Source organism: Narcine bancroftii, chromosome 4, assembly GCF_036971445.1.
Source record: "Narcine bancroftii isolate sNarBan1 chromosome 4, sNarBan1.hap1, whole genome shotgun sequence".
Lineage (NCBI taxonomy): Eukaryota > Metazoa > Chordata > Chondrichthyes > Torpediniformes > Narcinidae > Narcine > Narcine bancroftii.
In genome coordinates, this window is record NC_091472.1 from 244,595,981 (window position 1) to 244,620,455 (window position 24,475).

General features: G+C 37.8%; 2 protein-coding genes across 3 annotated transcripts in view; one reads left to right on the forward strand and one right to left on the reverse strand.

Moving 5' to 3' along the window:
- coq10b (coenzyme Q10B) overlaps positions 1–23,327 on the reverse strand; it is a 41,854-nt gene extending 18,527 nt beyond the window's left edge. Inside the window, exon 1 of the mRNA XM_069934570.1 lies at positions 22,560–23,327. Coding sequence (XP_069790671.1) covers positions 22,560–22,657 — 98 coding nt within the window. The 5' untranslated portion in view covers positions 22,658–23,327. The remainder of the gene's footprint in view (positions 1–22,559) is intronic.
- The window catches only part of sf3b1 (splicing factor 3b, subunit 1), a 75,521-nt gene continuing 73,883 nt past the window's right edge, over positions 22,838–24,475 (forward strand). Inside the window, exon 1 of one of the 2 annotated variants that reach the window (XM_069934563.1) lies at positions 22,838–22,936. The gene's annotated coding sequence lies outside the window, so the exon portion shown is untranslated. The remainder of the gene's footprint in view (positions 22,937–24,475) is intronic. The other variant, XM_069934560.1, reaches the window with a different exon arrangement.

Below are 24,475 nucleotides of genomic sequence, written 5' to 3' on the forward strand. Positions count from 1 at the left end.
TAGACAAGAATTAATAAGGGAAGGTAATGGAATAGAGAGAATAAGGAGGGAATTAAAAGAGTGACCTTTGTGACATATGAAAAGTGAAATCTTTTCTGGGGGGGGCTGGGTGGGGGAAAAGAGCGGTCACTGCAAAATCAGTTGACGCTTGCGAGTGGATTCGCAAATCCAAATGGAGAGGGGAGATGTGGTTGTCCAACAAGGGATAAAGGACAACTCAGGAGGGGAAGGGGAGATTGGGGATAAAGAAGATAGAAATAGGAGAATAAGGAAAATCTTGGATGTTGTAGGAATGTTGTCTGGTAAAGAGTTGAAAATAAGAAAACAGAAATGGAAAAGGAGGAAAGGTAAGGATGGAAAAACGGAAAGAGAAGATAAACAAAATATAAAATGGCTACGCTGAACTATATGACTTTAAATATTAATGGAATATATAACCAAATTAAAAGGAAGAAACTACTAAATTTACTGAAAAAGGAAAAAATAGATATAGCATTTGTCCAAGAAACACACTTAACTGAATTGGAGCACAAGAAATTAAAGAGAGATTGGGTAGGACATGTAACAGCAGCATCGTATAATTCAAAAGCAAGAGGAGTGGCTATATTAATTAGCAAAAATGTGCCATTTAAAATAGAAGAGGAAATAATAGATCCAGCAGGGAGATATGTTATGATAAAATGTCAGATATATTCGGAGCTTTGGAATCTACTTAATATATATTCACCTAACGAAGAAGATCAAAAGTTTATGCAAGATATCTTTTTGAAGGTAGCTAATACGCAAGGGAACATACTAATAGGAGGGGATTTCAATCTGAATTTGGATCCAAATATGGATAAAACGGGGAAAAAAATTAACAGGAAGAACAAAGTAACCAAATTTATAATTAAATCAATGCAAGAAATGAAACTTGTGGACATATGGAGGAAACAAAACCCAAAAGAAAAGGAATACTCATACTACTCGACTAGACATAAAACATACTCAAGAATAGACCTATTTTTGTTATCAGCTAGTATGCAGGATAGAGTAAGAAAAACAATATAAAGCGAGAATGCTATCGGACCATTCACCCTTAATACTGACAGTAAAGCTAGCGGACATCCCTCCAAGAATGTATAGATGGAGATTAAACCCCATGCTACTTAAAAGACAGGATTTTAGAGAATTTATTGAAAAACAATTAAAAATGTACTTTGAAGTAAATACGGAATCAGTGGAAGATAAGTTTATACTATGGGACGCAATGAAAGCATTCATTAGAGGACAAATAATAAGTTATGCAACCAAGATGAAGGAGGACTATAATCAGGAAACAGAGCAGTTGGAAAGGGAAATAATAAACATAGAAAAAAAATTAGCAATAAAGGAAGATACAACCAAAAGAAGAGAATTGGCGGATAAAAAAATAAAATATGAAACATTACAAACATATAAGGTGGAGAAGAATATAATGAAGACAAAACAGAAATATTATGAACTAGGTGAAAAAACACACAAAATCTTAGCATGGCAGCTTAAGACAGAGCAAACTAAGAAAATGGTATTGGCAACAAGGAAAAAAGACAAACAAACTACATATAATCCAAAAGAAATTAAGGAAAACTTCAGAGAATTCTATGAACAATTATACCGAACTGAAAACGAAGGGAAAGAAGGGAAAATAGATGAATTTTTGACTAAAATTGAACTACCAAAACTACAAATAGAGGAACAAAATAAATTAACAGAACCATTTGGAACAGTAGAAATACAAGAGATAATAAAAAATTTACCAAATAATAAGACACCAGGAGAGGATGGACTCCCAATAGAATTCTACAAAACATTTAAAGATCTAATAATACCGCCCCTCCTGGACGTAATCAACCAGATTGATGAGACACAAAACTTACCAGATTCATGTAAAACAGCAATAATTACAGTGATACTAAAACAAGGGAAAGATCCACTCTCACCAGCGTCATATAGACCAATATCTCTGCTAAACACAGATTATAAGATAATAGCTAAACTATTAGCAAACAGATTAGCAGAACAGGTACCGAAAATGGTAAATTTAGACCAAACTGGATTTATCAAAAAAAGACGCACAACAGACAATATTTGTAAATTTATTAACTTAATTCATGCAGTAGAAGGAAATAAAGCACCGGCAGTAGCAGTTGCTTTAGACGCAGAGAAGGCCTTCGACAGAGTAGAATGGAATTACTTGTTCAAAGTATTGCAAAAATTCAGTTTACCGGAGAAGTATATTAATTGGATTAAAGCATTATATAAGGGACCGTTAGCGAAAGTAACAGTAAATGGACATGTATCAAAGCAATTTAACTTAAGCAGGTCAACGCGGCAGGGATGCCCACTATCACCATTATTGTTTGCGCTAGCTATAGAACCACTAGCAGAATCGATAAGAATAGATAATAATATAAAAGGAATAAAAATAAAAGACTGGGAATATAAAATCAGTCTATTTGCGGATGATGTGATAGTGTACTTAACAGAACCAGAACTATCAATAAAAGAACTATATAAGAAATTGAAGGAATATGGAGAAGTGTCGGGATACAAGATAAACGTAAATAAAAGTGAAGCAATGCCTATGAATAACGCGGATTTCTCAAAATTTAAGGAGGAATCCCCATTCAGATGGCAAATGCAGGCAATAAGATACCTAGGTGTGCAAATAAACAAAAATCTAGGCCAATTATATAAACTCAATTACAATCCACTAATGAAAAAATTACAGGACGATTTAGAGCATTGGAAAGAGCTACCACTAACACTGATAGGAAGGATAAACTGTATTAAAATGAACATTTTTCCAAGGATACTATACTTATTTCAGGCATTGCCAATACAACTGACAGAAAAATTCTTCAAAGAGTTAAAGAAAATAATAAGGAGATTTTTATGGAGAGGGGGGAAACCGAGGATAGCACTAGATAAATTAACAGAATGGTATAAACAAGGAGGCTTACAATTGCCAAACTTCAAAAATTATTATAGAGCCGCACAATTAAGGTACCTATCAGATTTTTATCAAACAAGGGAAAAACCAGACTGGACGAGACTAGAATTAGATAAAACAGGGGAAAAGATACCTGAACACATATTATATAAATGGGACGAAAAATTGGTACAACATAGAACTTCTCCAGTATTACACCATCTCCTCAATATATGGAAGAAGATTCATGCAGAAAGAAATAAAACAAATTATCAAATACCAAAACTAATATTGACGCAAAATAAGCTACTCCCTTTTACAATAGACAACCTTTCCTTTAGAAAATGGGAAAAAAAAGGGATTAAAAGAATAGAAAATTGTTTTTCAGGAAGTAGATTCTTATCCTTTGAACAAATGAGAGATAAGTACAATATAACTGGAGATACAGCGCTGGCATATTACCAACTGAGATCCTACTTGAAAGATAAATTAGGAAGCAATTTGAGTTTACCAGAGGGAAGTAACCTTGAATATGTGATTACAGATACAATGTTAATCAAAAGATTTATAACAAATATGTATATTAAACTGCAAGAAAAGGAGAATGAGGAAACAAATGGTAAAACTAAACAAAAATGGGAACAAGATTTAAATATAAAGATAAAAAAGGAAACATGGGAGAAATTATGTTCTGGAACGATGAGAAATACAATAAATACGAGACTGCGTATGATACAATATAATTGGTTACACAGACTATACATTACACCGCAAAAGTTAAATAAATGGGACCCAACAGTATCTGATAGATGTTTTCGATGTAAAAAAGAAAGGGGAACAACAATTCATGCAATCTGGACATGTGAGAGAGTAGAAAAATTTTGGGATGATCTCAATCAGATATTAAATAAAATAACAGAAAACAATATACCAAAGAATCCAGGGATCTTTCTCCTAAGTAACATAAAAAATAAAGAATTTGGAATTGACTTGGAAGATGCACAAAAAAGATTTGTTAAGATAGCCCTAGCCGTAGCAAAAAAATGTATTATGTCAACCTGGAAATTGGAAGATAATTTGAAAATACAACAATGGTATATAGAAATGAATAAATGTATTCCATTAGAAAAAATAACATATAGTTTAAGAAATAATATTGAAATATTCGAACAAGTATGGGAGCCTTACATTAAATACAATAGCGAAAACCTACCGGGAACAAACATTACCTAAGTTGATGGAAGGAGAAAAGAAAAGAATGGACTCAGTAGAATTTCTGGTGTATTTTTGTTGAATGACAACGTTGTCTGACTGAATTAATGCAACCTAGATTGTATACCTAAAATGGATGAGGGGGGGGGGGTGGGGGGGTGGCTTGGGAGGAGGGTGGGGGGAGAAAAAGTCACTGTAAATGTGTGAAAAAGAAAAAGTGTATATCATGGCTATTGTGATTTATGGTGTGAAAAATAAAATTTTTTAAAAAAACCTCTGTTTTCTGTTAATCCCACCACCCCCACTCACCCCCCCCCCCCCCCCCATCTTTCCCCATGTCTTCTTTCATCTAGTTCAGTGGTTTTCAACCTTTTTTGCCCGAGGCCCCATTTTAATTTTTCAAAAAAAGGTACACCCCACCATTAGCGAAAAAGTTATATATTCAGAAGTAGTTTTAATTAAATCATTTACTGCAGGTGTATTTCAATGCAATTAAGGTCAGGCAAGGACTGGAACACATATTTCATATTCAACTACTACTTCAATATGTCAACCATCGAAAACACTCATTCAATAATTGTTACTTTAGTGGGAACGTTGCCCCAATGCTGGCTGCAGTTTTTTTTTATTTGAGGGACTAATTTTGTTAGTTTCAACCTTAATCTCCAAGTTTTGTAATTTCCAGTCTGTTTCTCTTAGCTTATCACTAACAGCACTGAAGACCATGGAAAACATATCAAGAGTTCCCTTGCTAAAATAGTCAAGTTTGGATATTTATTTTTTTTATCTCATTAGACACCCACATCATGGTTCCTTTCACTGAACTGAGTTTTCACAGATTCATCATGTTACAACTCAGATAACTCCTCCTGGTATTGCACTGGAATTTCAACAATGGCTGAGTAAACCAAGAGAGAAAATAGATTGCCTTTAAATCACAAAATGTATCATTTAAGTCTGTAACGAACATTTTCAAATGGTCAACAATGACATTTGTAGCAACATTAGTTTCCTCACACTTATTCAACCAATAGAATTGACTGAAATTTCTTGCAGAAATATTCCTTTGGCATTCTATAAGTGTCATAAATCCAAATATATCTTTGTTTTGCATCAACGAACGTCATATTTGATACTTGGAGTTGTTTGTTCAATGTACTTAGTTTCTCATAAATGTCCGTCAAGTAACTCACAAAAGCAGAGGGAGTCACGTGATGGAGTAGTGGCTGGTCGAGTGGAACCAGCCCTCTCCAAAGAAAAAAGTGCTCAATAAACACAAGATACAGGGAGATAAAGTTATAGAGAAGAGACAGAAAATGGTACCCCAAAGAGAAAAAGTAAGAACAGAGAAAAGGGAAGAAGGAAAATCATTGGAGAAGAAAGAAGAAGGCCTTACCTGCATATCAGAGCAGAGAGCCAACATGGAGAGGAGCGGCCGATCTCCAATGTTGGTGAGTCCCCAGAGGAGCAGTGTCCTGACCGGCAGACTTCAAAAATGGCTCTCAGAGCCAAGGTGTGCAACTGCGCATGCACGAAGAGTTGCGCATGCGCAGTACACAAGTAAAAGAAAGGTTAACGTTGGCAGGAGGGGGACTCAGCTGAGGAGCAGCCAGCTGAGAGACACCCAGTATCGGGGTGCTCAGCTGGGGGAAGCAAACAAGAAAGTGGTGACAAAGAATGAAGGGCGGGAAGAGGATGAGCGGCAGGAGGCCCAACAACGGGTCGACCTGCAGCGGGAGGCCCAGCAAGGATACAGAAGCAGCTCACCAGAGAAGGATGAAGATACGCAGATACAGAGAAGACGATGACGCAGACATAGACACAGACACAGAAGAGGAAGACGACCAAGAATTTCAAAGAAGGTAAAATAGAAGGACAAAATTTAGATAAAGCCTTTTTTGAAGAACAAATGAGGTCATTAAAAGAATGGCTATCATTAGAATTTAGTTCAATCAAAAGAAAAATGAAAAGAGCTAGATTGCAAAGCTTAGAGTTGGTAATGACTGAAATAGGGAAAAGAGTAGAAAATGTGGAGGAACAAGAAGCTGCTGTAGAAATGGAGATGTGATTTAAGAGGGAAGTTGGAAGAGAGCGAAAAAAATTAAAGAGACAAGATTTATTGTCACAAAAAATTGACGTATTGAATAACTACAGTAGGCGAAACAACAAAAATAGTGGGTCTGAAAGAAGGGTCAGATATGAAAGAATTTATAAAAGGATGGATCCCAAAGGTGTTGGGAATGACAGATCACATGAAGAAATAGAAATCGAAAGGGCGCATTGAGCATTAGTACCGAAACCGCCACCACATCAAAAACCGAGATCCATATTGGTAAAACTTCTAAGATATACGATGAGAGAACATACTGGAGCAGGCAAGAAAAAAGGTTAGAGAAGACAATAAGCCGTGGGAATATAAGGGACAAAAAAAAAAATATTTTTTTTTTATCCCCGGACACAAGCTTTGAACTTTTAAAGAAGAGGAAGGAATTCAACACGGCGAAAACAATCTTATGGAAGAAGTTATAATTTTATATTAAGACATCCAACAGTACTCAAAGTATTTATCCCTGGGGAATGGAATAGACTGTTTTCAGACCCAAAGAAAGCCCAAGAATTTGCTGAACATTTGCAGGACAGGAGGAGAGGAGGAGTGACAAGAAGGAAGACCGGCAAGAAAATATACAAAAATATGTAAAAATAAAAATAATGTATATATAAGGATTTAAAGATGGATAAGGGGAAGAAGGGGAAAAGAGAGAGCTTTGTTATATGTACAGGAAAATAGTGTTCTCTGGGGGTGTGGCTGGGGGGAGAATAGTGGTCATTGTGAAATCAGTTGATGCTTGTGAGTAAGTTCGCAAATCGAATGGAATGGGGAGTTGTGGTTGCCATCAAGGGACAAGGGGGAATCCAAGGAGGGGAGGCTCATTTAGGGTTAAAGGGTTATTGCTTGTGTGGTTGTTTGAGTATTTCATGTCTTAAGTGCGTTGTCATATATCGAGATTAAAAAGGAAAACTTAAAAAACAGGAATGGAGAAAAAGGGTATGGAGGTGGTGAAGAGGCAGAAAAGTGAAAAGACAAGATGGCCATGTTGGACTATATGACTATAAACATTAATGGAATATATAACAAAGTTTAAATGTATCCCAATGGAAATAAAAATCACATAATTTAAAAGACAAAGTTACAATGTTTGAAAAAAGCTGGGAACCATATATGGAACAGAAAGAGCAGGCCTCAGACCACCACCACCTAAATGATTAAGATAAATACAATCAGATTTAATATGTATAAGTAGATGATACGTCTTTTTTGTTGGTATTCCTTTTGTATAAAGATATTGTTTTATTATTGTACTTTATTTGTTCAATATTTACTGTTTTTGGAGGGGGGTGGGAAGGAGGAAGGGAGGGATGGGGAAAAAAGAGAAAATGTCACTGAATATTTAAAGAGATGCATCTGTAAATATATTGGTAGATATGGTTCATAGTGCGATAAATAAAGAATTACAAAAACAAAGCAACTCACATAAGCTTTGTCACCTATTATTAGCAAGAGCTTCATTTCAGGTTTATCCTTCAAAAACACATGGAGGATATCAAATAGTTCCATAAACCCTTTGAAGCAGCTTCCCTTTGACAACCACTTTACTTCAGTGTGTAGCAATAATCTCATATGTTCTTCATTTTTATTGACACAGAAATGTTTAAACAGATGTTCACATTTGACATGAGCTTTGATGGCATTGATACTTCATTCTGTGATCAAGCGCATCTCATGCAGAACAGGGGAAACTTTCTTGGCAACTAAATTTTCTTGGTGGATAACACAATGCACAACCAACATATTTGGATTTTTCATCCTTCATTAATTTTAAACATCCTGTTTTTTTTTAAAACAGGGTACACCATCTGCAGCACAAGATACAATGTTTCCTTTTGTTATTTCATTTTTATCCAAATAATTTTTGAGCTTGCTCTAGATATCAACTGCAGTTGTGCTTGTTTCTAATGATTCACAAAACAACATCTCTTCTTGAAACCTTCCTGTTCAATACATCTCTCACATATGCCAATAACAGAGCCTCACTGACCAGTACGGTAAATTCATCCTGTTGTATTGAGAACTTTTGTGATTTCAACTTCTCAATAAGCTGTTTTTCAACATCTTGACCCACGCCATCTATTCTGTTGCAGACAATACTATTGCTCAATGGCATTGCTCGGACATCTTCATCCTTTTGCAGAATTGTTTTGAGAAACAATGATATTGTGGTATAATCAGTTTCTCCCCAATCGTATGATTCTTCCAATGTTTTGTTATCAGCAGAGAAATTTCATAGCTAGTTTCAAGGATATAGTTTGTGCAGCAAATAATGAAGTGATTTATGATCCATTTTTAAACTTCTCTTTCAGGATTTAAAATATTCAAATTTTGAATTGATGTGGTTGTTTTACCCTCAAATGAGCTTCAAGACAGCCTGCTTTCATTGATTGATTTGAAAAAGTCTGTTCACATAATAGTCAAAAAAGGTGCACGTTCATCATGTACAGCAGGTATAAATCCAAACTTCAAGAATATTGACGAATCTTTTACTTGCTTGGACCGCTCATTGTGAATATAGAACAGCACGAGCTCCCCGAAACAAATTCATCAATATTTTGTTGTGTCTTAGAATTGAAAATTGTAATAAAATAAAAGTAATGATCGAATCAAAGGAAGAATATGGACCCTAAAAAAAACTAGCACTGTTTCTGACTCTCCCCCACCCCACCCCTCGCAGAGAGTGCATCAAAACTGCGCTAGCCTCGTGCTTTACTTTCTGGGGTCCCTTTTCTTTGCGATTTTGACATCCCACTCAGGCTGGGACCTGGGGGAGGGTCCACCCATCAATATGCTAGTGTAGAAAGATACATACAGATATAGGCCTCACTACTGAAGTAAAGGGGTATGGACAGAGACATGATTGTTGAGATAATTTGGAATCCTCATTGCCAATAAGAAAATTTGGAATTGATGATAATAATATTGGTCAGAAAAAATATAATTATTATGTTAACCAAGGCTAACAACAGTTAAAATAAGAGAAACAGAAGAGCAAAAACATGTTATGAAAATAAAAAGGAAGTTACCACAGTTGTGTCGTACTGACAGTGTGGCCAAGTCACATCTTTCACACCAACGAATTTATTTTTTCAAACCAACTTTTTAATTATTTTCCAAAATATTCATACACCCCACTAAAATATTCTTAAGCCCCACACCCTGCCCCTTGAAAATCTATGATCTAGCTGTCTCGCTCCTCTCTCCTTTCACAAAGCCACAAGCAAACACCCCCTATCCCCAATCAAATCTCATCTTTCCTCTCTCATTCTCTTAACATATCCAATTAACTCATTGTTGTCCCATTGTTCCATTCTCTCCAGCCTTAGGATACAGATGCAATTAACTCATTTTTGTCCCATTGTTCCATTCTCTCCAGCCTTAGGATACAGATGCTTGCCTGCTTCAAAATCTTACCCTTGAGGAAGGGCTCAGGCCTGAAACATTTGTGATAAATCTTGATCTCCAATGGGTGTTGCAAGACCCGCTGAGTTCCTCCAGCATTTCTGTTTTTACTGAAATCTGCATCTCACAATACAGGAAGTCCCTGGGTGACAAATGAGATCCATTCCTACATCTGTCTTTAAGTCGAATTTGTAGATAAGTCAGAACAGGTGCATACGGTTTTTATTTATATTTATATAAATATATTTATATTCTGCCTATCCCGCATCGGACTTGTCAGCCTATAGAGTCCTTGAGGTCTCAGTATTAGAACACTTGCATTTTTTTTCCTAAATGGATTTTATTAATTTTCAACTATTTGCAACAAGCACATTAAAACTTGAAGGTGATGCAAAACATGGCTGTGTGGCTGGCAGGGAAAATACTTTTGACCAGGTCAATGAAAATGACCTGGTTCAAGAAAATGTTAAATGAAATTTAAACCAGAGAAGTCTAGGAAAATATGTTTGGGGGTGGGGTTTATGGCAAAATAAAGCAAAGAGGAAATTGTGTGCTGTGGAGTAACACATCGGTCTTTGTTTGTCCATTGACCCTTAAAGAGTAAGGCTTGAATAAGGGAATTATAAAGGCCCATGGGAAGTTGAAGTCTGAAGTCAAAACTTACTGTCAGGGAACATATATGACATCACATATATGTAATTCTGCAGGCCAGGCAGAATTACATCTTATTGGTAATTGTAAACTGTACTCAAGAAAAAAAAGCAGGAATGCAAAGAGTGTGGAAAAAACACACAAATTGACTGTGCAATAATTTTTTTTATATAATATTTAGTAATAAATAATGTGCAAAGAGTCCTTGTACGGGTCTGATTGGGCAATTTCATGTCAGGCCTCCACCTGGAGTCTGGCTACAAGAACGGATCGAAAACTTACCTTTCAGACAGCAGCCCTAAAAGGCTGCTCCAGCATCCCATTCGTATCCAGAGGTGTCTCGTAGCACCCTCTGGATAGCGACACCCTTTATAAATACGTGGCAGAGCAATGGCCATCTTCCCTACCCATAATCCACCAAGCAAGCTGGAACCGCTGTGTTTCCCTGAACAGTTCCAGCTGCATGGGGAATTATGGATAGGGAAGATGGCCATTCTTCTGCCACGTTTTCAGGTGCAGAGAGCAGCCCCAAAGGCCAAAACAGCCTGGTGTGGCTGTCTCAGTCTGCACCAACCACCCACTGATGGCCCCCACCCACCACCCCTGCCTTGGAGATGGGTCGTGGGCTGACAGCATCGTCAGCCTGCCACTAACCACATTCAGGTCAGGTGGTGGAGCGCAGCACAATGTCAATTATCCTTCCCCGAGGAGAGTTGGAGTCAGCATCTCAGAGCTGACCATGGTGCATTCAGGAAGGTATGTCTTTAGCCATAAAGGTGAAGAACCTCCTCCTTTACAGACAGGAGTTTTCCCTGCTTGAAAGGGCCTATTGAGTCTGTTCAGGAGTCTGAGAATGGAGGGGTAACAACTGCCACTAGTGGCAAGAGTCTTGTGACACTGAAACTTTGTTTAGACAAAGGAAATAACTGCAGACCCAAAGTACTTCAAATGATGCAGCTTTTATTCACAAGTTTACCTCACTCAGTTGATAATCAGAGACTTGCTCATGAAGCTCAGATATCCATAACCATGTGAGCTCTGAATAAGGACATTTGTTTTGAGGCAGACCTACATATCCCTTGATAAGGGGTTCATAGCTACATCATGCTGCAGGCATTTTCTTAGACGGGTTGAACTCAGGAGATGATAATCAGTACCATCAGTCCCTCTGCAACCATTGTGCAAATAGTAAGGTTTGTTAAGCTGTTAGCAGGTAGTTTAAGGCTGTAAATCATTTAGACGTCCCAATTCTTCTACACAGTTCCCCAGCATCTACCTTTTTCCTGATGCAGCATGAAGACAGAGCATTTCCTGAGTTGTGTTGATCGTTGACTTTTTATTTTAATTAACCATGGTAAGGAATAGAACAGCACAAGTTGTGCTAATTAGACAGAGTGCATGGCTCTGGTTACCACATGCCAATAAGATACAATTGCCCTGTAAAGGCTAACAGGAATTTTAGTAGAACTATGGCCAATAGATTGTTCTTACAAATCAGCTTGTATATCCAAAGTCTGGGGAAACTTGACTGGGGTATGGAATATTGCAATAGATCAGGACCAGCAGTTAAAAATCAAGGAACAGACATTTAAAAATAAAATACAACTCTGATTATCCAAAATCAGATTGTCTGAAATTTTCAGGGACAAACAGACGTCACTTTCAGGTCCAAAAATTTTTTGGATCAATGAGGATATCTGAAATAAGAAATCCTCATTTATCTGAAATTTTTTGGTGCTGAACTGATCTCACAGGTTGAATAAAAAAATTCAACCGATATGAAATTAGAACGATTTTCCTCGTTTTTCAGGTAACTCCCTCCCCTCTTTCTTTCATTTCTCTTTTACCTTCCCTATTGACTTTTTTCTCCTCACCCTCCCAAACTGCGTGCCACTGTTTCCCAGCTGCAAGTGGTTGGAAGAATACCTTGTCCCAGCGTCATCAAGGAGAGCAGCCTGCCAGACAGGAGAGTGACCTCGGGCTCAGTGGCATTCCCCTCCCCCTCCCTTCCTGGCACACAGGAGCTCCTGACACCGTCCAAACCCTCCCCTTGGCCTACCGCACACACACACACATTAGCTGGGCATTGGGAGCTCCAGTGTAGGCCAAGTGGACGATTCAGAATCGGGCATTCTGGTCTCAGTTCAAAAATATGCAGTACAGGAAGGCTGTGTGGTTGGGTGCTTCCAGGCCAAAAATACAAGGTGGGGTGGGAAAGGGGAAAGAAAAAAAGCAGTCCCAGGCAGGATCAGGGTCCTCAGTGGAGAGATGTCAGTGAGCGGCAGCAGCAGTTAGGAGGGGCAGTGTGTGCAGGCAAAGACTGGGTGTGCGTCGAGCTCCAACATAGAGAACCAGGATGCAAAGTCAGAACAGCCCCTGCCGGACGGAACAAGTCCACGTGGAGATAGGAGCCCGCCAAGTTGCCAGTGAGTGTTCCACCAGCCTGGGAAGCCTCCCTGGGGATCGGCGGCAGCGGATGAGATGTGTCAAGGATCGGTGGCAGCCGGCATTTTTTGAGAGAATTAAACATTACTTTAATGCTTAAAAAGCCTTCCCCTGTTGTTTTTGGTTGTTTAAACATTGATACAAGTGATTTGCAACTGGTTCTGGGCTGTTTTTAAAAAGTCAACAGTTATCTGAAAAATTCAGTCATCTAAAATAGGTCCGGTTCTGACTCTTTTGGATAATTGGAGTTCAACTGTAATTGATAACTTTGCATAGTCAGAGATATAGCACTGAAACAGGCCCTTCAACCCAAGTCTGTGAAATCATCAATCTCTTAAAATAGAGGGTTATAAAGTGGGAAGGATTTAGTATTTTTGGGTAGGACTATATAGGTCAGCACTATATCGAGGGCTGAATGGCGTGTACTGTGATGTTCCAAATATTCTGAACCTCTTCTGTTGATACCACATGCATCCAGATGTGACCCAAAATGTATTCTTTAAAAACTCCAGTGTGGCTTCCTTACTGTTGTATCTGCTCTGGCAAATAAAGCCAAAGTTCCCATTCACCTTCACTTGCCCTCAACTGTATTACTCAACACTTCTCCTGGTTTAATTCCACTTATTACTTCCTTTTTCATCATTAATATCTTTTCACAGCATTAATTATATTGCCAACTTTGGTGCATTCAATTTATCAAATAACCTGTGGGAAAAAGTAGAGCATCTAGCCAAATTAACACACTTTCCTATAGAGATTTTTTTTTTAATAATTTTTTTATTTTTCACACTGTGAAACCTATCAACCAAAATATGTACAAATGTTTCTCATTAAATTTACAGTGATATTTTCTCTCTTTTTCCCCCCTTTCCCTCCCACCCCTCTTCCCATCCCCCTCCAAAACCCATAAATATTCAACATATACAATAAAATCATAAATACAATATCTTCACACAAAGGAAAATAAACAAGAAAAATGCATCATCTATTTGTTACACAATGAATCTAGTAGTTTTGTCTTCTTATCATTTTCATTTTTGGTGATGGAGGTCCTAGGCAAGCTCTCTGTTATGTTCCATGTACAGTTTTCAAATTTGTTCAAACAATGTGATTTTATTTTTTTTAATTATGTTATTTTTTCCAATTGAATACATTTATTTATTTCCATGTACCATTGTTGTATTCTCATGCTCTCTTCCATTTTCCAAGTTGACATTATACTTTTTTTTTCTCCTGCTAAGGCTATCATAATGAATCTTTTTTGCACTTAATCCAATTTGAGGCCTAATTCTTTACTTTTTTATGTTACTTAAAAGAAAGATCTCTGGATTTTTTGCTATGTTATTTTTGGTAATTTTATTTAATATCCGATTTATTTCTTCCCAAAACGTATTCAATTTCATACATGCCCAAATTGCATGTACTGTTGTTCCCATTTCCTTCTTTCAGCGAAAACATCTATCCCATAATGTTGAATCCCATTCTTTTAAATTTTGAGGAGTGATATATACCCTGTGTAACCAATTATACTGTATCATGCGTAACCTTGTGTTTATTGTATTCTTCATAGTTCCAGAACATAACTTTGCCCATACTTCATTTTTTATCTTTATGTTTAAATCCTTTTCCTACTTAAGTTTATAGTTAATTTCATCATTTTCCTTACCATGCAGCTTAATGTACATGTTCGTTATAAATCATCATTGTGTCGGTAATCACATATTCAAAGCTGCTTTCCCTCTGGTAATCTCAATCTGTTTTCCAATTTATCCTTTAAATAAGATTTCAATTGATGGTATGCAAACATTGTACCATGAGTTATTCCATATTTGTACTTCAACTGTTAAAATGTTAATAAATTATTTTCCAAAAAACAATTTTCTATTCTTTTGATTCCTTTTCTCTCCCATTCTCTAAAAGAAAGGTTATCTATTGTAAAAGGGATTAGCAGATTTTGTGTCAATAACAATTTTGGTATTTGGTAATTGGTTTTTTTCCTTTCTAAGTGGATCTTCTTCCATGTATTAAGTAAATTATGCAATACTGGTGAGCTTTTATATTGGACGAACTTTTCATCCCACTTATAAAATATATATTCCAGTACTTTCTCCCCTATTTTACCTAGTTCTATCTTAGTCCAGTCTGGTTTTTCCCTTGTCTGGTAAAAATCTGATAAATACCTTAATTGTACTTCTCTATAATAATTTCTAAAGTTTGGTAACTGCAAATCACCTTGGTTACACCTCTCTGTTCATTTATCTAACGCTACCCTCAGTTTCCTCCCTTTCCACAAGAATTTCCTTATTATTCTCTTTAGTGCATTAAAAAAAATTCTGTTAAGGGAATTGGCAATGTTTGAAATAAGTATTGTATCCTTGGGAACACGTTCATTTTAATGCAATTTACCCTCTATCAACGTTAGCAGTAATTCTTTCCAATGTTCTAAGTCTTCCTGCAATTTCTTTATTAGTGGCTGATAATTTAGTTTGTACAAGTAGGTTAAGTTATTATCTAACCTGATCCCTAGGTATCGGATTGCTTGTGCTTGCCATTTAAATGGTGATTCTCTTTTAAATTCCGTATAATCCGCATTACTCATTGGCATCACTTCACTTTTATTTCTGTTGATCTTGTACCCAGATATTTCTCCATAATCCTTCAATTTCTTATATTGCTTGTATTGCTATCTCTGATTCTGTTAGGTATACGATGATGTCATCTGCAAATAAGTGGATTATATACTCCTCCTTTATTTTATTTTCTATTCTTATCAGTTCTGCCAAAGGTTCTATTGCTAAGGCGAACAATGAAGGGGAGTCTAGTTGACTTACTTAATTTAAATTGATTCGATACATATCCACTTACTGCTACCTTCGCCAATGGTCCATTATACAATGCTTTAATCCAATTTATATATTTTTCTGGTTCATTGAACTTCTGTAATACTTTAAATAAGTAGTTCAAATCTAGTCAAAGGCTTTTTCTGCATCTAAAGCAATAGCCACCGTTAGTTTCTTATTTCCTTGAAAACCATGAATTAGATTAATAAGTTTACAGACATTATCTGCTGTTCGTCTTTTTTTAATAAATATAGTTTAATCTTGTTTTACTATTTTTGGTACACAATCGGCCAATCTGTTTGCTAATAATTTCGCTATTATCTTACCTGAGTTAATTAGAGATATTGGTCTATATGATGCTGGTGTTAATGGATCCTTCTCCTTCTTTGGTATTACTGTAATTATTGCTCTCTTACATGAATCTGGCAAGTTTTGTTTCTTCTACCTGGTTCATTACTTCCAGGAGAGGAGGAATTAATAACTATTTAAATGTTTTATAAAATTCTATTGGAAATCCATCTTCTCCTGGTGTTTTATTGTTCGGCAGCTTTTTTAAATATATCCTGTACTTCCTCTAATTCAAATGGTTTTATTAGTTTGTTTTGTTCCTATCCTTCCAATTTCGACAGTTCAATTTTAGCTAAAAATTCCTTTATTTTATCATTTTTCCCCTCGTTTTCAGTTTGGTATAATTGTTCATAAAATTCCTTAAAAGTTTTCATTCATCACTGTTGGATTATATGTAATTTGTTTGTCCTTTTTCCTTGATGCCAATACAGTTCTTTTAGCTTGTTCTGTTTTAAGTTGCCAGGCTAATATTTTATGTGTTTTTTCTCCCAATTCATAATACTTTTGCTTTGTTTTGTTCTTCTCCACCTTGTACGTTTGTAATGTTTCGTAATTTATTTTTTTGTCTGCCAATTCTCTCCTTTTCGTTACATCATCCTTTTTACTTATTCCTTTTCTGTACTATCTCCCTTTCCAACTGCTTGGTTTCCCGATTGTAATCCTTTTTCATCTTAGTTACATAACTTATTATCTGTCCTCTAATGAAGACTTTCATTGCATCCCATAATATAAATTTGTCTTTCACTGATTCGGTGCTTATTTCAAAATAAGTTTTAATTTGGCATTCAATAAACTCTCTAAATTCCTGCCTTTTTAGTAGCATGGAGTTTAACCACCAATATGTTATTGGTGGGATGTCCACAGGGGTGAATGATCAGATAGTAGTCTAGCTTTATACTCAGTTTTCCTAACTCTCCCTTGAATATGGGCCGACAACAAAAACATATCAATCCTTGAGTATGTTTTGTGCCTACTCGAATATTATGAATATTCCTTCTCTCTTGGGTGTTGCTTCCTCCATATATCCACAAGTTTCATTTCCTGCATTGATTTAACCATAAATTTGACTACTTTATTCTTTTTGCTTGTCTTTTGTCCAGTTTTATCCAACATTGGATCCAAATTAAGGTGAAAATCCCCTCCTATCAATATATTTCCTTGTGTGTCTGCAATCTTCAAAAAAATATCCTGCATAAACTTTTGATCCTCCTCGTTAGGTGCATATATATTGAGCAAATTCCAAAATTATGAGCATATCTGACACTTTATCATTACATACCTCCCTACTGGATCTATTATTTGATTGGTACATTTTTGTTCACTAATATGGCTACACCTCTAGGTTTTGAATTATAGGATGCTACCGTTACATGTCCTACCCAGTCTTTCTTTTCTTTTATTTGTTATGTTCCACTTCAGTTCCATGCGTTCCCTGCACAAATGCTATATCTATTTTTTCTTTCTTCAATAAATTTAGTAGCCGCTTCCTTTTAATTTGGTTATGTATTCCATTAAGGTTTATAGTCATATAGTTCAACGTGGCCATCTTACATCTTGCTTACACCCATTTTCCACCTCCTTGCCACCTCCATCCCCCTTTTTCATCTTAGTTTTCCCTTATTAAACTCAATGAACAACAACACATTTAAAACAAAGTACTCCAACAGTTCCCACACCCAATAATACCTTAACCCCAAATCCCCCTCTCTGAGTTACCCCTCATCCCTTGCTGGGCAACCACAACTTCCCTTTCCATTTGGATTGCGATCTTGCTCGCAAGCGTCAACTGGTTTTGCAGTGACGGTTATTCCCTCTCCCCTCAGCCCTCCCCAGAAAACACCTTTTTTTTTAAAAAATACACAGATAACAAAGCTCTCTCTTTTTTTCCCCCCCTTCCTTCCCTTTTCCCTCTTTAGTTCTTTACATAAAGTATCTATAAAGATATAAAAACAATGTTTATCGCGGGTCTTCATTCTTGTTACATCTCTTCTGTCCTGCAAATGCTCTGCGAATTTTTGTGCTTCCTCTGGATCCGAGAACAATCTGTTTTGCTCCCCAGGTATAAATTTTTTTAAGCATAGCTGGATGTCTCAACATGAATTTATAATATTTTTTCCATAGGATCGATCTTGTTGTATTAAACTCCTTCCTCTTCTTTAAGAGTTAAAAACTTATGTCTGGGTAAAAAAAATTTTTTTGACCCTTGTATTCCAATGGCTTATTATCTTCTCTAACTTTATTCTTTGCCCGCTCCAGTATATTTTCTCTTGTCGTTTTTCTCAAAAGTTTTACTAAGATGGATCTTGGTTTTTGATGTGTCTGCGGTTTCGGAGCTAGCGCTCTGTGTGCCCTTTCTATTTCCATTTCTTCCTGCATTTCTGTCATTCCCAGGACCTTCGGGATACATCCTTTTATACATTCCTTCATGTCTGTGCCTTCTTCACTCTCCTTCAGGCTCACTATTGTTATGTTGTTTAGCCTACTATAATTTTCCAAGATAACAATTTTCTGAGATAACAACTCTTGTGTCTCTTTAATTTTTATCACTTTCTTCCAATTTTTATCTTAAATCATTTACTTCCATTTCTACAGCCATTTCTCTACTCTTTTTCCTATTTCTGTCATTACCACCTCTAAACTTTGCATTTTATCTTCTGCTCTTTTCATTTTCCTTTTAATTGCACTAAATTCTAATGATAACCATTCTTTTAATGATCTCATTTGTTCTTCAAAAAAAGCTTTCTGTCCATCAGTTTTACCTTCTATTTCTCTGTGAAGATCTTTGTCTTCACCAGTGTTTGAGTCTTCTTCTCTTCTTTGTGTCTCTTGTTTTTTCCTGATGATCTGCTTGTATCCCTTTCTTGGACATCCTCTTGGTGTTGGTCCTCCCCTCCTGGACTGCTCGCCTGTCGAGCCTCCAGTTGTTGATCCTCTTGTTGGTCACCTTTCCGTCTTTCTCCTTTGTCTCTTTCCTCACTCCCTTGTTGGTTTTCTCGTCCTCCGTGTCGGGCATCCCTCAGACGTTCGCGCTGTGGCTGCCCACTTCTCTGCTGAGCCCCCCTCCCGTCAGTGTCTTCTTTTTCCTCTGATTGCGCACTTTTGGTTGGCTCCAAGAGCCATTTTTGAAGTCCATTGGCCAGGAGGTCATGACTCCACAGGGCCGGCACTAACCTCGGGGATCGGGCACTCCTCGCCACCATAGCTCCCTGTTCCTTCGTGCAGGCAAATCCTCCTTCTTTCTTCTCCGGCAACTTTTCTACTTTTTTTCCCCCAGTTGTTTTTCTTTCTCCTTTTTGAGTGCCATCTTCTTTCTCTTCTCTGTAACTATTTCTTATATTTTATTTTTGTTGTGCTTTGTCTTTTGCTAACTTTTTTCCTATTTTTCTGGAGGGGGCTGGTTTTCCCGACCGGCCACTACTCCATCATGTGACTCCTCTCCCTTTCGGGACCATGTTTTAAATACCACAGCAGAATATTGTTGGGCACCCATGGATTATTTTTTCATTCAAGCAAAGTTCAGACTCATTGTCAGAGTACATACATGGCATCACAGACAAGGATAGGATCTCTCAACTCAAAGTTACACAACTCATAACTATCCAGAAGACACAAATTAACATGGCATCTAATATGTTGCGAACCTGCCTGGATGCAGCTCCAACAAGATCCAAAAAAAAAATTGACATTTACTAAGCGGTCCACTTGACTGGGACCCAATAGCCCTTTTTAAGGACCAACAACACATTGAAGCCTGCTCAATGAGGAAAAAAAAGTCGACTTACCTTTTTATGGATAAGGCCTACAAGGCCTTTTATGGAGAGTGGCGTCAGGAGCTGTGCTCCGGAGCTGAGGGAGGGAGGGCAAGCAGTGCAGTTGCGCTGCCTATCACCATGAGGTCAAACATACGCACCGAGCAATGGCCGTCATCATAACTCATAGTCCCAATGCAGCGAGAACCACTCTGGAAAATGCAGAGTAGTTCCAACTACATGGGGGATTATGAGTAACAAAGACGACCATTGATTCCAGCCCAGTGAAGGAGCGAGGGGTGGAGGAGGAATGGGAAGAGGACATTTGCAGGTGGCAAATGTGAGCACCACTCACAGAGGAAGCCCTGGTGGTGGCTCCTGGGTCACAGGCTGACGGCATCATCATCCCGTCGCTTGCAGCAGCAGTGCCTTTATGGAGGAGGAGTGACTGTGCTCCACCTCTGACTGTAATCTCAGGTTGGAATGGAGTCCACATGTTGGACCCACCCTCTGAGGTTTTATGGAGGTAGGTTTAGCAATACAATGGTGGAGAATATCCATCTTTGCACTCACTTATTTCTTCACTATAAAAAGATGCAATGTATCAATTTAACATTCATTTCCTCCACAACATGTTATCTGCAAAATAATTTGCCCCAACTCATCAAAGACTCTTGTCCAGCCTCCACCAAAGGAATTCATCATGAAGGACTGAATCCATGGTGACTTGGGAACAGAACCATCAAAGCAGAATCTTCCAGTTGCACAGTATCCTGTCTTGCAAATTCATCATTCTTTTCAACACTTAGGTTGAAATCCTTCAACTATACTCAAGTAAAATGTTGGTATACCTTCAAATATTGCAAAAATCAATCCCATTTACATGCTTAGAATGAATGGAAATTCAAGGACACTGCACCAAAGAAAGCCAACAGGAATGAGAAAAATGGTCTATCGCAATCTTTGAGTCGAGAATGCTGCCAATTCAATTTTGTTGGTAGGTACTCCTTAAAACCACCCTTGGTGACTTCAGAATGAAATACATTCTGTATTGCACACTTGGATTGAGGTGGCAAAGCAATCTGGAGCAGAGTTATCCTGGAAGTACCTAATAGTGGGCACTGACAAGGTTACCTGCATGCACCAATTATCAACAAGATATTTTTTTGCTGATAAGGGAGAGTAAATTAATGGAACAGCAATTGGCAGGATTACTTTATTATTCTTTTGTTTCTGGAAGGGACGAAACTGGACAATTTTCTACTTTGCCAAGCGATTGTTCACGCAATTCCTACATTAAAATAATTTAACAAACATGGCTGGCTCTGGACCATGTTTTAAATACCACAGCAGAATATTGTTGGGCACCCATGGATTATTTTTTCATTCAAGCAAAGTTCAGACTCATTGTCAGAGTACATACATGGCATCACAGACAACCTTGAAATTTTCATAATTTCTACTTATCAGTAGTGCAAAATAACTGTATTGAGAAGATACAGAGACAAAGAGAAATGTAAACAAACTATGCAATACAGAAAACAAATATTCAATAACAAACAAAGAGAACGCAAGCCCTTAAACAAGTATCTGCTCGAGTTTGTTGTTTAGGAGTCTGATGGGGTAGCAAACTGGCATCTTAAGCTATGGAGCTGTCAAGAATAGCCATGGCAGTCAGCATTAGTGCAGTGAAACAGCTCAGTAATCAATGATGATCTCCATCCTGACCAGAGCCTCAACCAGGGTTCTCCAGTCCCACAAACCTTGCCCTTAACTTTACTATAAATATGTTAACCATGAAATCTTCCTATTTAAAAGCCTCCTATTTGCCAGACATCTCTTTACCTGCTAACAGAAAAGAAAATTTTCAAGCTCATGAATATCTTGGTGGTTGGAGGATATTAGCAAATGCAAGATCCTGTTCCAACACCAATGTTTACTGGAATTTCCAACCTTACTCCATTTGCAAAGGGCATCGTCTCCCAATCAAAAATAATAACCCCACCAGTGCTGCAATCAGCCCTTGAGCACAATGGTCAAAGCACCACCTTTAACAAGTTTTCAATCTGCATAACATTTCGTAAAGGAAGGCAATTTGGATTTTCCACACACTTCCTTTAATTCTCAAACCGTGTTCTCCAGGACGCGATTGTTCAATTCAAACAGTGGCACCTTCACAAAACTGCGAGAGAGCACAACTGATGGCAATCTTCACTTTCCAGCGGGAAGTGGCCAGTAAACCTTGCAGAGACAGGATTCAGAAACTCACGGGGAAAAGACACTTGCTTTAAAAAAAAATTGACGTGGACATTTAACGGAGAACTGACATTGATGGTCCACAAAAAGAATTAAAGCCAACACCTCGGTTTGACAAGAACGAACGCCATCGACAATAACTTGTCAGTCATGGCTGAACAGAGGATAATGCGACTTCGGTCATTGACATCAGCTTTAAAAACGTTCGTTCAAATGTTAACAATCCTTTCCTACAATTACCCAGAGGGAAAGAAATCTAACAGTATCAAAATCAAGCCCATTATTTGGAGGGAAAAGCTAAACCTGTAAGAAACGCTGGCTATTTAAAGAGGTCCATCCCACCGAACCACCGGTGCAGTTTAAAAATCGCGCTTTCGCCCTGCGACTGAAGGCCGCTCTCCCCTCCTGCCCCTCCTACCCCTCTGCCGGTCCCCCGGCGTTACCGGCCTCCCCCCCATCTCAGGGAAAACTTTCCCCTTCGAATCCCGAGAGCGACCCCCAAACTTTCCAAGGTCGGCTGCTCGGAGCCGGCCGAGGAGATGGGCTCGTCAACGCGCCGAAGCAATTCGGGGGGGGGGGAGGGGGAGCCATACCTGACGGCGTGCTTCGCTTGCCTCTCCCGAGCAAGATGAACGTGGCACTCAAAGGTATCACAGAGCACCCTCTGCAGATGCCTCCCGCTCCTCGCCATTCCACCCTTCGTGAAGGCCGCCCGCTGACGTCAACCGCTCGCTCCGACTTCCACCTCGCCCACTGACTCCGCTCCCGCCTGGCCCCGCCTCGTCCCTGGCGATCTGATTCGCTGCTCCGCCGCGTTCTTCGGTTGTGGGCCGTGGCCGGTCTCTCGGCAACATCAGACGTCAGTCCATCGACGTCACAATGTTTCCTCTGACTGGAAGGTTATGTAAAGGTTTGTCACGGGATTCGGTGGCTGGATCCCCCTAAAACGACTATGGCTTGGGCATATATGGTAACTGCTTTTAAAAATATCCTCTAAATGTGATCCTCCTCTTGTATTCGATGTGCGTTCAGAAAGCTGTTATTAACTATCGAGTTCTACATTATCTCAACTTCTTTGCTTAAATTTGCCTCAGTTCCCGAAGAAGCCACGTTCTTTTCCTTAATGTTTACCATGTACATGTACCACACCGAAATTCTTTCTCACTGCAGTTGAACAGGTACTTTTAGCAAACGACAATAATAGACTGAATTGAATTAAAAATAGACAATAAATACTATGTCTAATGATTCTGTTACCCTAGTGCAAAAGATTTATTTCATGTCCAGAAAATCCATAACATTTGAAGCAAATGTTAGTTGGAGCAAAGAATGGTAAAAGTCACAAGTGCTCGATAACTTGAGTTATAGGGACTGGAAACCCCCAGTTAGCAATACTGGAAAAGTAAAGTAGTAACTGCACACATTTTTTTTTAATATTAGGTGTATTGTTAGGCGATAGAGCATTGTTGACCAATGTGATTCAGAGATTTTTTTAAAAACAAGTTCATCGTTTCCCTTTACCACCTCACTGTGATCACTAACAGGGAGAATGTGCTTGGATGAACCATTCTCTTGACCTGGTCAAAAACTAAACCAATTTCTTGTACAAAAAACTGCACAGTCTGAGTGCCACCACCCCAAACACACTAGATTGGAAAATGGCTTATCTACGTTGACCTATTTAAAACACTTTTCAAGGTTATTAAAATTAGATGCGAGATGCATTCCATTCGTTTTAAGGTTCTGAACTTTTTAAAATGTGGAAAGTTAAGAGATTTGAAATGAGAGCTGAAATCTTATAGATACACTTTGCAATGTTTGCTCAAAAGTATAGAATGTAATACTTCATATTAATTTCATTTTAGCTACCAATAGTTTCACCTGCACCTACTCTGTTTCTCTTTGATTGAAATATACTCTCAATATGCCTGGGCATGTTTCCTATTTGGATACTTAACAAAAGAAAAATAATCAAGCAGTAATTGGCCTCTCACTTTAATGGGACATTATTGTGGGCAATTATCTCAATGTCTTTTGTAAATAGTGGCATATTTAATAACTAGAATGACAGTTATAAATATTAGCCCCAAGAAAGCTACTTAGAAATCATTGTATATGAATTTTGAAAATAAATATTCCTTACATGTGGGGAAGAAAAAAAAGACTTTCTGGAGTATTTTGTTCCATAAGGAATGACGAAAAATCAAATTTATAATTCAAATTATAACATATTAGGGAAAAGTGTAATTTTGCAAAATAATGCAAGGATCTCGTTGTCATTGTATTGAAACAGTAAAATGACAGAAGGATCAAAATAAGGCAAAGAGGAGTTTACTTCAGTTCAATTGAACAAGAAATCGAATAATAAATGGTACAAACATGTTTAAACTTAAAAGAACAACATAAATGGAGCTATTTTATGTAGATCCACTCTGTGAAAGAGATATCCAATAAGTTACATTCCACAACTATTCCTTAGATCTGCAAATTTTTCACTTGAATTATATAT